The sequence below is a fragment of the Podarcis tiliguerta genome (genome assembly GCF_965153285.1).
Source record: "Podarcis tiliguerta genome assembly, chromosome: 3".
In the NCBI taxonomy this organism is placed as follows: domain Eukaryota; kingdom Metazoa; phylum Chordata; class Lepidosauria; order Squamata; family Lacertidae; genus Podarcis; species Podarcis tiliguerta.
In genome coordinates this window covers 92,880,695-92,898,011 of record NC_139536.1, presented here as the reverse complement: position 1 = coordinate 92,898,011, position 17,317 = coordinate 92,880,695, and the positions used below count along the sequence as shown (strand labels likewise).

At 42.2% G+C, this 17,317-nt stretch overlaps 1 protein-coding gene across 4 annotated transcripts in view; it reads left to right on the top strand.

The window, feature by feature from the left end:
* The window catches only part of DCDC2C (doublecortin domain containing 2C), a 59,568-nt gene extending 46,043 nt beyond the window's left edge, over positions 1-13,525 (top strand). For 2 of the 4 annotated variants that reach the window (XM_083431673.1, XM_083431671.1), the window contains 2 exons: positions 408-545; positions 902-1,018. In XM_083431673.1, the coding sequence (XP_083287799.1) occupies positions 408-508 (101 nt within the window). In that variant the 3' untranslated portion in view covers positions 509-545; positions 902-1,018. Of the gene's footprint in view, positions 1-407; positions 546-901; positions 1,019-12,663 lie in introns of those variants that run through there. The other 2 variants (XR_014508958.1, XM_083431672.1) reach the window with 2 other exon arrangements.
* The last annotated feature ends 3,792 nt before the right edge of the window (positions 13,526-17,317 follow it).

The following is a 17,317-nucleotide window of genomic DNA, read 5'->3' as shown; positions in this document are numbered from 1 at the left end:
GTGTGGCTTGGAGTCTGAGAACTTTCCATTCATGTAAGGCTGTTTGTGCCCCCCACCTTGCCCAGTTGTACTTACAAGCTACATACATAAAGTGGATATTGGCTGCAAAAAGTTTCCAAAGAAACTCGCAAAGTCTGGTGCTGTTCTCATAGAAAAAATATAGTTTTGGATGGTAGCAAGTAAGGCTCCTATTGCCTGAAACCAACTGAAGGCGTATGCAACTTTTACTTATAGAGGTACTTGTGTTGTGAAATAATCTTCATGTTAATTTATTGCATTTACAGTTATCGAGAAACACAGTTTAGTCAATACTCGGAAGCACCGAGTTCAGAGGAGAGACACTGTTAACTGCAAGACCAATGTGAAGCTGGCTTTCATATTTGAATAAACACTTATCTAATTTTTAGATCAAAATGAAGAAGCAAACGAAGATTCGAGAAAATTAGATAGAAAAAAATCGTATTACGATAAGAAAAACGAAGATTTTGATGCATATGATTACAACTGAGGGGGCTATTTTGAACACCTTGCCATCTCTTACAAAGGTACAGTATATACTCATTGTGTCTCGCACACAATTTGTAGAAATTTCCTACATTCCAGTTACTAAATCTAACTTTTAACTATAGATACAGATATTGCTTAATTATTGTTAGTGATTTAGTATAAAGATGTAGGGATAGGCCCATAGAACTGATTTTCATAAGTGTTTTCTTATTCTTAAAACAATTATGGGTGTATTTTAAGACGGCACTAGTCTAGCCCTAGTCACTGAAACATTGTCATTTGTATTTTAAGTACTGAGGGTGCACTGTATGGCAGTTAAATCTATGAAATATGACAGTAAAATATGAATTAGTAGCGGTGTTTTGTGTAATGCCATTTTTTTCCTTTTTTAAAGGATTTTAATGTTGGAGCTCATGAAACATCTTGTTTATCACTGGAGGTACCATCACTATCATTTAAATATATTTAAAGAGTGGCATCTTTCCAGCACAAATAGAAATGTAAACTTTAATTATGGGTTATGTTTTCCTTATTTGTTGGTGAATATATACTGCTCCCCATTAAGGTATGGTGAGAACGAAGGTCTTAAAATATTTAGCAAAACTGCAGCATGCAGTGATTTTCACTATCCAAGTTGTTGACGATTAATTCTTTTTATAATTTCCTGATGAATTATTTTTTTCTGTCTGCCTAATCAGCTGCCCTGCTGTGAAATATAATTGCACTTGCACGAAAATTACCATCTCATGAGATGAACGAGTTTGATGATTAAATTTGGTAGAATGAAGTAATAACATTCAAACACTAAAGTAGAATGGCATGCTGATCCCTTTGCCACAGTTTGATGGCATTTCTAAAAGAACAGAATATGTTTTAGGAACAATTCAGTTTGACACAACTCACAACAGAGCAGAGAAATTTTAAAGTAAGCCACAATCTCTTGGAAAACGAAAGAACTTCACCTCTGTTAAATAAAAAAATACCAGCCTTGATTTGTGGTCATCTGAATAGAGCTCACCAAGGGTGTTTTTTTCTAAAAAAACCCAAAACCAAAATCTCTCAAGTCTGATAACAAAACATATTTGCTGGTATATGCAATTACTAAACTGCATCTGAAGTACAGTAGCAGCCTGGTATTCGTATCAGTAGGAGACAGACTTCTGTTCAAATAATGTGAATTATCTGTTGTTTTATCCACAGAGAGCAGATACAGTTTTCTACCCATATTTTCCCGAATGATAAGCCCTAGTGTTTTTCCTCCTTGTCATTTTTTAACGAAGTTCATTATTTTTGAACTTGTAGCTCTCTCTCCTCCCCCTCCACAAATGAAATGCAAATATTTGATGCAGAGCTAGCCAAATCCTAGATGAGAAACAACAGGCTCAAGACTACAGATGTGAACAGCTTTTGAAACTATTTATTTCTCAAGCTTGTCTGTCAAAATGTCCTTGGTATCTACAGAATAAAGCGAGTGGCCACCATGTTTCATTAGATAATGCCTAGGAGACAGAGCCAGACTCAATACTTCACACAGTCTAGCTCTTTCTTGCTGATTATTCCCCCCTGAAAGGAGAATATCTAAGAGCAGTGCCAGAAGGAAGGAGGGTGAGACAAGCTAGTAGCTGCCCTTTTTACTTGGAGGGCATCATTTTCACATAAAAATTGTGACTGAATCAGGAATAAGACTGCTGCGGTCCCAAGATGCTGCTTGCATTTGTAGTTAACTCCATCAGAATCGAGTAGACTTCAGGGAAAACGTGTGGGTGGGTGGTTTGCATACCCAGGAGATGGGTTACTTAGGAGTGCCTCTTGACAGCTTTGGGTGTAGGACAACCAGAGCCATTCCTATGCCGAGATAGCTTGGCTGTTTTGGGCCCTAGCATTAGTAACTCCAAGTTTGAAACCAGTTACCAGCAAAATTTAGACAGGCGCCTAACATAGTGTTGTTTAGGTACCTACGAAACACACTTTTGTTTCAGAAGGCATTTTTTGTGAGTTGTGGCCCAGTCGTGTTTTGGACGTCTGTAGAAATGGCCTTGTTATTTTTAGAAGTTGGTTTTGTGTGTGTTTTATCTCATTTTTATCTTGTATACCACTTTTATGGCTTCAGATCATAGAAGCCAACTCCTTGGAGCTGAGATCCCCTCGCATCCCCCCAATAAAATATCTGAGGCACCCCCCCCCCCCCGCAAAAGTTAATGGACATTACCATTCAAAGGGTGTGCACGCACCACATGTTGTTATCGATTAGGAGAGGTGGGACATACTTGGGTCGTCCCCCCAATATTTTATTCAAGTTGGCACCCCTGCTTCAGATTATGAATGTGAAAATATATAAGTATACTACCTTGGCTCTTACAGAAATCTAATGTTTGGGACAAAGCTTCTCTATCTCCAAAACACACTTTCCACTTCTGGACCTGCCTTCACAATATTGTTTTCTGTATTGAACAATGTTTTCAGGCTTTCTCAGACTGCTTTTGTGTATGAGGGCCAATGTCAGGGTTAGCTTGGCAGTAAAATATGAATCAGTGAAAGCTTGTGTCAGGGAGTAAGCCAGGAGATGAAAAACATTGCCTTACTGACCAAGCAAAATGATGCTTTTGGTATAACACATGCTGATTGGCACCTTCTGTTTTGTTTCCTCATTTGTAAATAAAACATATTATTATTTTATTTTATATTTCTACACTTTGCAGTCTCGGGGGAGAACACAGACCAGATCAATAGCCAGCTTAGCTCATTGTGTGATATATAAAAATAAAAACAATATAAATTTAGAAGAAATTGGCAAGTCATACCTTACTTGTAGAACTTAAGCTGTTCCGGGAGTCCATTCGACTTCCGAAACAATTCGAAAAGCAAGGCACGGCCTCCAGTTGGCTGCGGGAGCTTCTTGCACGCATTCAGAAGCCGGGTCGGACATTCAGCTTCCAAAAAACGTTTGCAACCCGGAACACTCACTTCCGGGTTTGCGGCGTTCTGGAGCCAAAACATCTGAGTACCAAGGCTTTTGACAACCAAGGTACGACTATATAGCAAGGACTTCTCCCCCGCCCCCCGCCACCTTAATTTTTGACTTTGTAAATTCCCTTTGAAATAGAATGCAATTTTGCATTTACTTTTGCAGACATTTGTAACTGTAATTTTGCAGATGTTCTATTTAATTCCAGACTTTTAAACATTTTGTAAAATGATTGTAACTATTGGTGTTGTTTTTCATAAAGGAATTAAAAATCAATATAAAGCATAATTAAAACCTACAAGTTAAAAGCTAGTCTGATAACAGTTACAACAGTAGGCCTGTAGAAGCACTTATATTTTTATTTTCCACCCTTCAGACAAGTTTGAACTTCTCGAATCAAACACATACACACACTCATGAGAAATAGATAATGTAGCAGGGTCTCTAATTTATAAGGTCGTCTCACACTTAGTGACGTGTTTATTAAAACTATAAAAAAGTCTTACAATAATTAAACATTAATGAAGTGAAAACGCTTCCATGCTGTAAGAAGGATACCCTTTTGTGTGCATTCTGGATATCCTTTAACAGCACGTATGAAAAAGCTAAGCATGCAGCTGCTGTTTTCAAATATCAATTTATTGGCAAAGTAAATGTGGGAAAGCTATTGACATATCAGTGGAGCAGTCCTTGCAGCTAGAGAATGCTGTTGGGAGTCAGTGTAGGTGAAGAAGGACTTTCTGACAAGGTAGCAGAGATAAACAGGATTATGAATTATCTATAGAGCTCAGTTGGCTCAAAAGCAGGCTCACCTGACATTAGCATCTACATTCTGGGATGGAATCTGAATGGGAAAACTGAAGTGGAATGCAAGGACTATATATATACAGTGGTACCCCGCAAGACGAATGCCTCGGAAGACGAAAAACCCGCTAGACGAAAGGGTTTTTCGTTTTCTGAGGTGCTTCGCAAGACGGATTTTCCAAAGGGCTTGCTTCGCTAGACGAAACAGCCCTGCCTCTCGTGTCATGGCAACGGTCACTGCATGCACGCACGCTCGCTCGCTTCCCCGCTCCTCTGGCTCCCTCCCACCTTCTGGCCGACCTTCCAGCCTTCCGGCTGCCTCGCGCCGCTGCCCACCGCCCTCGCGCGCTCCCCTCAGGAGCCGTTGCCGCCAGCAGCCAGCGTTGCAGCCGGAGTCGCGCTCCTGAGCCCCGCCGCCCTCCAGCAGCCGAGTTGCGCGGTGTCCACAAGGCGCGGGTGAGTCCAAGGACCGGCTGCGGCAGCTGCCCTGCTTCTCCCCTCCCCTCCCCGCCGTGGTGCTTCGCAAGACGAAAAAACTCGCTCTACGAAAAAACTCGCGGAACGAATTAATTTCGTCTTGCGAGGCACCACTGTATATTATCACTGATTGACCTTGGTGTGTTTGAGGCTAAAAACTGGGCCTGAGCATATGAAGGTGATTAATTTGGCAAAAATAGTTTAGAGTTGCACATAATGAGCAACCTGTAGCAACATTTCCTTACCTCTGGTGTTCCATGTCCTGCATCTGTTTCTTTGTCAGTCAGCAGTCACCTGTTTGTTTTATTATCTGATATATTTATTTTCAGTACAGTGGTACCTTGGTTTAAGAACAGTCCAGTTTAAGAACAATTTGGTTTACAAACTCCGCAAAACCGGAAATAGTGTCCCGGTTTGAGAACTTTACCTCGGTCTAAGAACGGAATCCGAACAGTGGAAGGGCACCAGTGGTGGGAGACCTCATTAGGGAAAGTGCACCTCGGTTTCAGAACGGTTTAGGTTTAAGAACGGACTTCCGGAACGGATTAAGTTTGTAAACTGAGGTACCACTGTATTTGTATCCTTCCCTTCAGCACAAGGTCACAGGGTGGGTTACAGCTTAACACAAAGTATACAATAGGAAATACCAACTTCCCAACTTGACGAAACTTAAAATCAACCATTTCAAAATACCTTGAGAGTGTCTTGAAGCACTGGCATCATCTTGGCAAGACTAAAATGTTTCTACCTCCTGCTGGAACCCACTCAAAAGTAGGAGCTTGCCTGATCTCGTGCTAGTGGTCCCTGCTTTACCCAAACCTTTTTGCTTGCCACCTGCTGCCAAAATTAGTGTACTGATTGGTTCACAATAAAAGAGGCCAGTTGACCTTGCTGTGCTGGAGTTTAAATTCCCTGTGGACATGCCCCCCCTTCGGCGCTGAATGGTTGGAGAAGCTCGGTTGGAGAATGTTGGAGAAGCTCCAACAGTACAGGGAGGCAACGGCAGGAAGCCTGCCAGTCTCCTTCCCTTGGCCGGATGACGCAGGACCCAGGGCCTGGCTGCAACGCCACCCACCAAATAAGGTAACCGGACACATCAAACTAACACCTTTATACAGATGTACAGAATTCTTTTCAGGAGTTGGGGTTGGCTCAGTTCAAATGATTTAAGTGTGGTGGTGATTAAGCCTTGGTGATATTTCGTTATGGAAACATTTTGCATCTGATGAGCTCTTAATAAAACTTAACTTCCATGTGCTCTCAGGAAAATGAGTTTCCAGCAAAGCAGTCCTATTCTGGGGTGCCAAGCATTCTCACTGACACGTTCAGATAAATTACAAAGGGTTTACCAGCTTGCCTTGTGTCATAATGTGCCTTAAGAAGTACAGTCTGGCTAGCTCCTCCTAGGTCAGCGGGTCTCAACCTGTGGGTCCCCAGATGTTGGACTACAACTCCCATCATCCCCGAGCTCTGGCATTGCTAGCTATGGATGATGGGAGTTGTAGTCCAACAGCATCTAGGGATCCACAGGTTGAGAATTGCTGTCCTAGGTGATTGGTTGGCGTATCTGTGGTGCTGGCAGTGTTACAGGTGCCACGCAAGTCTTGTTCTGCAGTTGTAAGAAATTTAACTTTGAGTATGGCAGCAAAGGTGCCAACCTGATGTCGATAGGGAATTCCACTGGCTGGCAACACTGCTGTCCTCACTGTACCTGCTTGAAGCATTTTTGTTAGGTACCGTATTTTTCGCTCTATAAGATGCACTAGACCATAAGACGCACCTAGTTTTTGGAGGAGGAAAACATGAAAAAAAATAATTCTGAATCCCAGAAGCCAGAACAGCAAGAGGGATCGCTGGGCAGCGAAAGCAGCGATCCCTCTTGCTGTTCTGGCTTCTGGGATAGCTGCACAGCCTGCATTTGCTCCATAAGACGCACACACATTTCCCCTTACTTTTTAGGAGGGAAAAAGTGAGTCCTATAGAGCAAAAAATACGGTAAGTCCATTAAGACACATGCTGATGTGCTTTAATATATTTCAATGTTAATTTTAATTATTTCAAAATGCTTTTATTGGGCAGCAGTTTTTATTGCTGACTTTAATATTTATTGTAAACCAGTTGGAGAATTTATTACAGTCACGTGGTATGTAAATTTTCTTAAATATATGAAATATGTCGCCATGTCATCTGAAATTCCTTTTAGCAATTCATTGAGAAGACAAATACTTCTGGTGAAGCATTAATGCTCACTACCTTTCTCCAGTAATTACTACAGATCTAGGGAAACAGGACAAGAAGTTTTGGTTCCCAGGAGAAATAATTTATCAGAACAGCTCCCAGTGATTTCTGAAATTGATTTTGAAAAGAGGGCTCACAGTGGCATATTAAACTGTTTTGAAGCATTGTTAGCTGTGAAACTGAGTTCCAGCGGGAAGTTCGGAATGCCTCCCCCCACCCCCAAGTAATGCAATGGTATATATTCTTCCGCCTTCACCCAAAAAGGAAAGCAGTGTACAACCTGGTGGTAACAGAATAAATGATGCAAGGAGGGAGCTGCAGCCCACGATAGGAAAAGAGGTGGCAAGGGAACACCTAGCTATGTTAAATGAATTAACATCTCCAGGGCCTGATGAGCTGCACTTTAGGGTATTTAATGAGCTTGTGTATTTAATCTATAGACAGATTACATCTTTAAGGGGGGGGGGGGAGAAGACCTAGATAACTACCAACCGGTCAGCTCGACATTAATACCAGGAAAGGTCCCAGAACAGATAATTAGATAGTGTGATGCCATAATTACTAAGATCCAGTGTGCCCTCTTGGAAGCTTACAGCGCCTGCTGTGGCCGCAGAGACTGATACAGGAGAGAATGTTTTGTTGCAGCTGGGGCAGATGAAGGTGTCTGGTTGAGCTGCTGCAGATGCACCGTGGCTTTTCTTCTCTCTGCGCTCCTCCCAGTGGTCATTTCTCCTCTGGTCATTGCTATGGATGATGAACCTGACTGTCTCCACGCACTGCGGTCATATGCAAGGGATTCTCACATGGTGGAGTTGAGGTTGCCAGCCTTCATGCCATGTTTGCAGAAATATTTGTAATGCAGAGGTGGTCTGGTGCCTGAAGCCAGCTCCCTGCAAAGCACATCCTGGGGGCGTGGGGCGTGGATCCTGCTATCTTCCATTGTGTGGATGTGACCTGAGACAAGATTGTGAACATACTGTGAATGTGGGCTTGGGAGAGCACATCTTTGAGAGACTGTCCTGCCACGTGATGCCCAAAATCTTTCCCCATGGGGATTTACAGCTATCCCACATGGTACAAGAACACCATTCCAAGATGCAAACTTTGAATAATATGCTGCAAACTGTTTTGATAGCCTCTGGAACTTCTCTAGAGATTGTGTGTGAAAAAATAACATTCTTCATATTCATTATGTAGGTCACATTCTGATAATATTAAATTAGTGTGTGTGTGTGTGTGGGGGGGAGGAATAAACATATGAGTCACCAATTAGCCAGTTAGATTAAAGACCCCTTACTGGTGTGGGTATAAAAGGAAATGAGGATATATTTTCATTTTTTATAGTCCCTCCAGTGAACGGTCAATTAATCTTGATGATGATAAAACTGCTAAAGTGTAACGGCATAAGAGTCCTTGCTCAGTGATGTATGCATTTCACTCCAACCTAGTTCAAACATAGGCTGTCTACTGACTGATAACCGTCAGTTTTGTGATCAGAGCCAGATACATCACCACGTCGTTAATGACGAAATATCTAGCTCAGTCGCAGACAAAACAAATCTTTTAGATTAGTTTAAACAAGAATCCTATCCAAAAAAATAAACACAAGGAAGCTATAAGCTATTTAAAAATAAAATCCTGAGAATTTTGGAAAAGAGCTATCCAGTTGTGTCCTGTTTATTGCACGATTCACTGGGGGCCCCTCCAGATAAATTATCGTAAATGACATTTATTTTCTAGAGTTATAGAAAATGTGCTGCCATCAACTTGGGAAGGTAGCCCATCTAGGAGAAGGAAAACTCTGACCTTAAACCTTGTGGGATATCTTCGGGAGAAGAAAAGGCTAAGGGGTAGTAAATCCTACACAAATCCAGAGTGGAGTCGCTAAGATGGTTGGATGGCGCCTTGGACGCCTCCTTCTGGCAAGTCCTACAGCCAAGCTGGTGCCAAATGCATTGCTCTGCTTTCCTTTGGACCACACTTGGGAGGGAGGGGGAGATCTTGTCATCTGGGCAGCCCAGGACCTCCATACACACTGACCAGGCTTACACTCTGGTGGGTAAGTCACTTTGGGGCTTTGGTTTGACTTCACCCCCCCAAAAAAAGGCGCACTCCACTGTCCCTTGAGACTGACGGATGCCAACAAGCTGTCATGTATAACTGTGCTAAATAGGTTGCACCCTTCTTTAGAAATGGGGGTGGGTGGGTCCATAAATACATTTCCTGCACATAGAAATCTGGCACACCAGGCTCTTCTCTCTGATATGCTAACTTTCCATGGGCAGGGTATTTCTAGTATGTGAGGAGCTTGAAGCATAGAAACCTCCGCTTGCATTAAGATATGGTGCAGTCCGATGGGGAGCCTAGCTTCAGGTATTTTTTAGGATGTCCTGCTCTGAGACTTGCCCACATTGTTTGTGCAGCTTTCACAAACATAGAAGGCAATTTGTGCATAGTTTTGGGGAAGAGTAGGTTGGGTTGTGTGTGTGCATGCGTGTACATATCTCTGCCAATTATTCTGATGAAATTGCTGTGTTAATTCAGCTTTAGTCTCTCATCTGCAATGAGCTGCATTTGTTTTCGCTCTTGATGCTGTTGTTTGATCATGCTTTCACACACTGTTTAAATATGAAGCAAAATCAGCATGCACAGACTCTGACAGACAATCTCTTGCATCCAGAAACAAGTAAGCTGGAACAGAGAGGAGATATATTCTGCCATACAGAACTAGATTTGAACAGCACTAGTTGCTGTTTGGTTAATAGATTCGTATCAGGCATTTTATTCACCGAGTAGCTAGTTTTTACATGCTGCATTCTAAGATAAAGAAGGAAGAATGGTGTAACAGCTACCAGCAGTCAGTTTCCAAAATCCCAGCCTGAACCAAATATTGCTAAAGATGAGCATGTGGATTCTGGTGCCAGGAAAATAATAATAATGACTTTGGGATTCTTAAGCTGCCAGGTAGCTCTTTTGGTTATGATCTGAACATTTTCCTGAAAATGTACCCTAGAGGGGACCACAATCTCACTCAGTCCCTAGGTCAGAAAGCAAGATTCTACCAAGATAAAGAGAAAAAGTAATGAGATGCCACCTGCCTTTGAAAAAACATTTTAGCATTTTAGAGTTCATCCTCTACCAGGTGGATCTGAGAAGAAAAGCTTACCTTCAGAAATCCAGAGGAAATGCAATATGAGATGAGATGGCCTATTACCATTTCTTAGATATTAATAGAATTAAATATGAGCAAAATTGGGAAAGCAATATATTTCTCTCATATAGTAGCTTAGGGCAAAACGGACCTAATGGAACTAAGTGTTTGCTCTCTTTTTTTGGATTGGGTGCTTGTTCAACCAGAGGAGGAAGAGCTCGTTTTTCTAAGGGTCGTTTCTGAAGTTAACTGGTTTTCTTTCCCACAGCTTACCTCCACAATGCACACAAATACTTTCACATTATTTTGTTTCACTGAGAAATGACAGATGCTCATTAACATGCTATTCGGTCCCACAGTTTCCCAGGGATCATTTTCTCTTCATTTCCCCCTTCCGCAAAGAGCTTTATAATCCACGAGGTACTTACTCCAGGACAGACTTACTGTAGTCAGTAGGCCTCCCCCTGCATAAGAAATAGGAGGTTTTCTGTTTTCTCTAGTGTATCTCTGCACCCTTTCACATCCATGCCAAGCACACAGAAACTGTGGAATTGTGAAATCCGATCAGTTGCCCAACATACATTCAGCTTACCTTTGAGAAGTATGGTCAGATCATGTTGCAGGAAGAGGCTAATTGGTTACCTCACTGGTGTGTGTGACTGTAAAAGGAGTAAGGTCAGGCAATTAGATTATGTTATGAGTCACAATTTCTGCGCTGGCTTCAGCATTTTTAGAATGTGCAATCATCCATTTCAGCATCTGCGAATTGAACATTATAGGACCAGAGTTCCCAAACTGGTCAGCTGTGTGTCTGTGAAACTAGAGTGGAAAATATACAACATCTAACACTTGGGGGGGGGGGGGGATTTGGGAACCAGTGTCACAGTATATAGAAGTGTTTCCCAAACTTGGGTCTCCAACTGTTTTTGGAGTACAGCACCCATCATCCCTAGAGAGCAGTACCAGTGATCAGGGATGATGGGAACTGCAGTTCAAAAACCGCTGGAGACCCAAGTTTGGGAAACACTGGTTATATATAATCGAATCCACTCGACGGTGGTGAGCTCCTGTTGCTCTGTCCCAGGTTCTGCCAACCTAGCAGTTCAAAAGCACACCAGTGCAAGTAGATAAATAGGTACCACTGCGGCAGGAAGGTAAATGGCGTTTCCATGTGCTCTGGCACTAGTCATGGTGTCTTGTGCCAGAAGCAGTTTAGTCATGCTGACCACATGACTCGGAAAGGCTGTCTGCAGGCAAACACTGGCTCTCTCACCCTGAAGTGAGGTGAGCACAGCACCCCATAGTTGCCTTTGACTGGACTTAACCATCCAGGGGTTTACCTTATATGATCAGTGTATTTAAAGTATGCCTTTAAAGGCTTATTTTACCATGGGGTAGGCACCCACTATTTTATCACACATTTTCCTTACATGTAAGTAGAGTAGCTCAAGGCATCTGTGCTTTACCTATCTGTTCTACTAAATAAGATGCAGGTTGCAATGAATTCCTTGTTATCTTGAACAATCAAACATGAGAACCAGTCGGGTCCACTGGGCATAGCATGTGACCTGGGTCCACATTCCTGTCCCTTCCCATCCTTCTCTTCTGCCAGTCTTGCTCAAATCTCTCTGCCACTGTTTACCAGTGCCTGGTTGTATTATTATTATCATTAGTGATAAATCTCCAACTAGTTTGGAAATCATACTTGGATTGTGAGGGCATTCTTCCCCATAACAACAAGTGGGGAAACCGTTTCAGCCCAAGGGTTACATTTGATCATTTGCTACTATGCTGCTGACATTCCTGAGTTCTGCAGATACCTTTGCTAATGCTCTAATAGTCTCCCTTTGCTCTTACCCAAACTGCATAACCCAGAGTTTCTTTCTAAATAAGATGGAAGCTGTGATTCAGCAATATCCATATGGCCTGCAGGTTGCTCACCCCTGCTCCAGGCTGCCAGATGCGACTCCCTACCCTGGGGACACCAGCACAAGATGGAGAAACTGGCACTGAAGTGTTGCCAGGGTTGTTCACTACAGCCAAGAGAACTGAAACCCTGATGTGACCATCAATCTCTCATGTCTTTTAAATGCTCAGCAAGAGCTGTTTTTCAGCGTTTAGGGCATGGGTAGGCAAACTAAGGCCTGGGGGCAAACAAAGGCCCAATTGCCTTCTAAATCCGGCCCGCGGAAGGTCCGGGAATGTTTTTACATGAGTAGAATGTGTCCTTTTATTTAAAATGCATCTCTGGGTTATTTGTGGGGCCTGCCTAGTGTTTTTACATGAGTAGAATGTGTGCTTTTATTTAAAATGCACTCTCAGTTATTTGTGGGGCATAGGAATTCGTTCATTTCCCCCCTTCAAAATATAGCCCGCCCCACCACAAGGTCTGAGGGACAGTGGACCAGCCCGCTGCTGAAAAAGTTTGCTGACCCCTGATGTAGGGTTAAGCTAATAATGGGTGCTTATATATTATTATTATTTTATAGAAAGCACTACTGATGAATTTTCTGCATTTCAGATTTGGATTCTGTTTGAAAGAATTTCTACGTGCCTCAAGCCCTCTTTGAAGTACTAGCAACCTCCATTAAAAATCTTATTTAACACAAAGAAAACCCGTACTTTAATATTTGCTGAGAGTGCAGTTGAAATTTCCAATAGTTATTAATCATGGTGTGTGTGTGTGTGTGTGTTTTTAAATATAACAGTAGCCTTTGAGCATGTACACTGTGCTCACTTTATCTTCAAGGTGCCTCTGCAATACTAATTAATCCTCACATGCTTGAGATTTTGTGCTGGCTAAGTGCCAATCACCACCAATCCCAATAGGATGCCTCTTCCAAAAGCTTGTTTGGAGAAGAAAAGGCAGCATTCTGTGTGCAGAGCTGCATCTGAAGTGAAGACTGTACTGGTGGCTGAAAGCTTATCTAAAAAGCACCATTATTTGCACCGTCCTTATGGAGAGAACTTGTATTCTGTGGCATATTCACTAGGTGGTGCTCAACTTCGTTGTTTTTTAGACCGCTCTGCTTTGTTCTGTATTAAGTATGCTGAAATTGGACATTTTCATTAGAATGCTTAAGAAGATCAGGAGCAACCTTTGAAACTTGAAAACGCAATACTGAATGGATGAATAAAATCCAGCAAGGCACTCGTTATCATAAATACGCCATTTTTAAAATTATTAATAGGAAAAGAAAGTCCAGAATTTGTACTTAAATGAAGAGGTGAAGCCAACAAGCTAAATTAACATTTGGGAGACTTGTATACCTGAAGGAGCGTCTCCACCCCCATCGTTCAGCCCAGACACTGAGATCCAGCATCAAGGACCTTCTGGTGGTTCCCTCACTGCAAGAAGCCAAGTTACAGGGAACCAGGCAGAGGGCCTTCTCAGTAGTGGCACCCTCCCTGTGGAACGCCCTCCCACCAGATGTCAAAGAGAACAATAACTACCAGACTTTTAGAAGACATCTGAAGGCAGCCCTGTTTAGGGAAGCTTTTAATGTTTGATGTATTACAGTATATTAATATTTTTTTGGAAGCTGCCCAGAGTGGCTGGGGAAGCCCAGCCAGATGGGCGGGGTATAAATAATAAATTATTATTATTATATATACAACAGTGATTTCCAAAGCACACAAGACATCTGTGCACACTTCCAGCAAGGCACCTGTACACCCTTTGTAAGTATTTCCAGGAGAAGTCAGTGTTAAATGTTAATAACAAGCTAGCCTCGGGGAACTGAAAGAATCTGTATAATTTGCTCTGACATTTTTACAAGTGCCTACATAATATGCAGGAGTTGCGTGCTTGTTTGATGCAGGCAGGTATTTAGGGAAGGCAATGGCTTAATATAAAGGAATCAGAAATGAATGTCACTTGTGTTTTCATAATGGCAAACATACATACAAAATTAACTGGCTTAGAGAAAGATTGGCTTTTCCCTCACCCACCTGCCTCATCCCGCTTAAAGCTGACCATGATCCATTTTGAAACATCAGAGAACATTTTTTTTTTTTTTACATTGTCAAGCAAAATCCTAATGGTTTTTGAGATATGGGAAGCAAATGAGTTACCTATAAATATGCTTCAGTGTTTCCATGCAGCCTGCATAATGTTGCACCATGAAACTATGTCCTGATGCAAAAATATTGTCTGCTCTGCAGAAAACAAATACTTTGGTGTGGGGCTCAGGGACCATTCTGCCAAGAGAGCATTAAAAGTCCAAATACAGCTCCTGAAACTGCAAAAACTTTACTTATCGATTACGGGCAAATAAATGGGACAGCTAGGTGTGGGGTTTGGATTGCAACATTCTTGTTCCATGCCGTGGTGGTGGGATGCATTTTGTGATATCCTTTATTGATTTGCAAGTTTAGGTACACTGATGGCTGATACAGGTTTACAGAAAGTTACGCAAGCAGCATTTGCCATTTAAAACATCTCCCAGAGGCTGCTTATTTTCCAGTGTAGCAGTTTGGCAATTTGAGCAATGAGGCTCACATTTCTTTCTCTTTCTCTTTCCAGATGGAGCAAGCTGTGTTTCAGTTTGCTCTTGTTTCTGTAGCAAGGGCCATGATATTTCTTCTCTACTACATGTCTCTGTGCTCATGTGCATATCTTCGGGGAGTTCTACTGAGCTACTGACATCCTAATTTTTAAAACACTTGAAGCATGGTGAGATTTTCTTTTTAGAGGATCTCTGGAGCTTTTCCATTACACTGCTCATAGATCCACCCCTATGCCCTTTAAAAAAAAGGGGGGGTAGCTTATTTCCCTTAGGAATGCTACATGTCTGGATACATTACTTTCGATAGTTAGGGCAACTTTCCTAGAAACCTATCCTGTTTTCGAGGATAGCATCAATCTTGTCTCCCCTCCCCCACAGCATACCAGTTTAGAGTAGAATGTACAAAACATCTTAGTTTTGACAAAAAATATATCCTGAAGATTACTAGGCCTTGGGATCCTGGGGTGAGAGGATAAGAGAGGAAGGAAGATACTGAAAAGAAAGAAGTAGTAATGAACGTTATGGCTATAGAACATAGTGGAGCCTCCGGATACGACCTTAATTCCTTCTGGGGGTCCGTTCACACCCTGAAAATTATGTAAATAGAGGCATGCTTCTGCGCATGCGCGAGGCACGATTGAGCGCTTCTGCACATGCGCGTGCGGTGAAACCCAGAAGTATACACTTCCAGGTTTGCCATGGCCATAACCCGAATATTCCATATCCAGAGGGATACGTAAGTAGCCATACGACTGTACTTCTCCCATAGGCTTAGAAACACTACCTTGTTTGCCACAGCATATACGAACAGATTTCTAGTAGATCTACCATCCAATCCTAACGAAGGCTGCAGTCCTGTGGACATTTAACTGGAAATAAGTTGCCAGGAAAAATAGGCGCCATGACCATATTATTTTCCTAGGACACCTAGGAAGCCAGGTGCCCTGGGAAAATTGCATTTCCCTTGGCTCCCGATGCTGGGAATGCTGCCGCAGGTATTTCATAGCTTGTTCATGGCATGCAGGGAACCATGTACCCTATATATTTGATGGGACAATTGGCATGTGAATGTGCCCTTTGCCACAAGCAGCATGTTATGTATGCATTTCACTCATATTTCTGAGAAGGACTGCAGGGCATATATAGTACATATATTTCAGTTACAGTATATGAGAGAAGCTGCAGATATGTTTGCATGATGTACTAGCCAACAAAACTATCCAATAAATTCACTAACATGATAGACATTAAGAACTTTCTGACATTCATTCCCATCATAGTTATTTGCCGTAACTGTTCCTAACAACAGTTATTCCCTTCTACACACAATAGATTACTGTGTCAAAAGATCTTTTCGGTGAGCTGAAGATGAACTTAGATTTTTGACAAATAATTTGCCTGGAGTTATCCTCTTGGAGTCTTGGCACTTGAGTACATTCCTTCATTATCCTCATTGATTGCTGATTTCCCATGCACAGCTCTGGTTTCTCTCTCTCCAGTCTGCTTGAGTTGAATGGTACTTGACAGTGTTGCACATTATTTGTATTTAACTTCAGGCAGGCATTGCTGCCTTGGAGACACTTATGGTTTATTCAAGGTTGAGATGATTTAAGAGAAGAACCCTCTTGCCACAGACAATCCTGCTATAAGTTGTTTAGAAGTATCACATTGTGCAGCAACTCTTGGACATTCTTCATCAGATCACTGTTGTGTCAGTGAACTTAGTGGATGGTTGTGTGGCATTGATTTTGGGAAGTATGTGTGTTGGGATAGTTCATAGCTACAGAAGACTCTCGAAGATCAGAAATGTTTGATTTTTGCATGGGTGGAATATAGCCTACTGTACTAAGGTAAGAGGGACGCGGGCGGCGCTGTGGGTTAAACCACAGAGCCTAGGGCTTGTTGATCAGAAGGTCGGCGGTTCGAATCCCTGTGACGGGGTGAGCTCCCGTTGCTCGGTCCCAGTTCCTGCCCACCTAGCAGTTCGAAAGCACGTCAAAGTGCAAGTAGATAAATAGGTACCGCTCCGGCGGGAAGGTAAACGGCGTTTCTGTGTGCTGCTCTGGTTCGCCAGAAGCGGCTTAGTCATGCTGGCCACATGACCCAGAAGCTGTATGCCGGCTCCCTCAGCCAATAAAGCGAGATGAGCACTGCAACCCCAGAGTCAGCCATGACAGGACCTAATGGTCAGGGGTCCCTTTACCTTTACTAAGGTAAGACTCTCATCTTGCAGGGTTGCCTTAACTCCATGTGTGCCCACCTTCAGAACAGGCACAGTTTTCAGTGCCACATTATGCTTATTCCACAGTTGTAAGGGATCAATTTTTCACTTTGGCAGCATCAACACTTTTGGAAACTCGCTGCCTACTGACATCACATGGACACCTCCATTGTAATTTTTTCAATACCTGCCTAAATCTTAAAACTACTTTATTTTGTTTTAGCAAGCCTGTCCAGACGGGTGGTTGTTGATGTGTTTCAATATTAGTTAAGAGATTAATGTAATCTCTTAATTTTAATTATCTTTAAATGTTTTAATTTGTTTTTGCTTTTCTTGGGAATTTTAATATTTCTTGTAAAGCGCTTGGAGGTTTTACTACAATCAGATGCTACATTAAAAAAGAAATGCGTAAAACAAAATTTGTTTCTCAACCCACTTTTACCTCT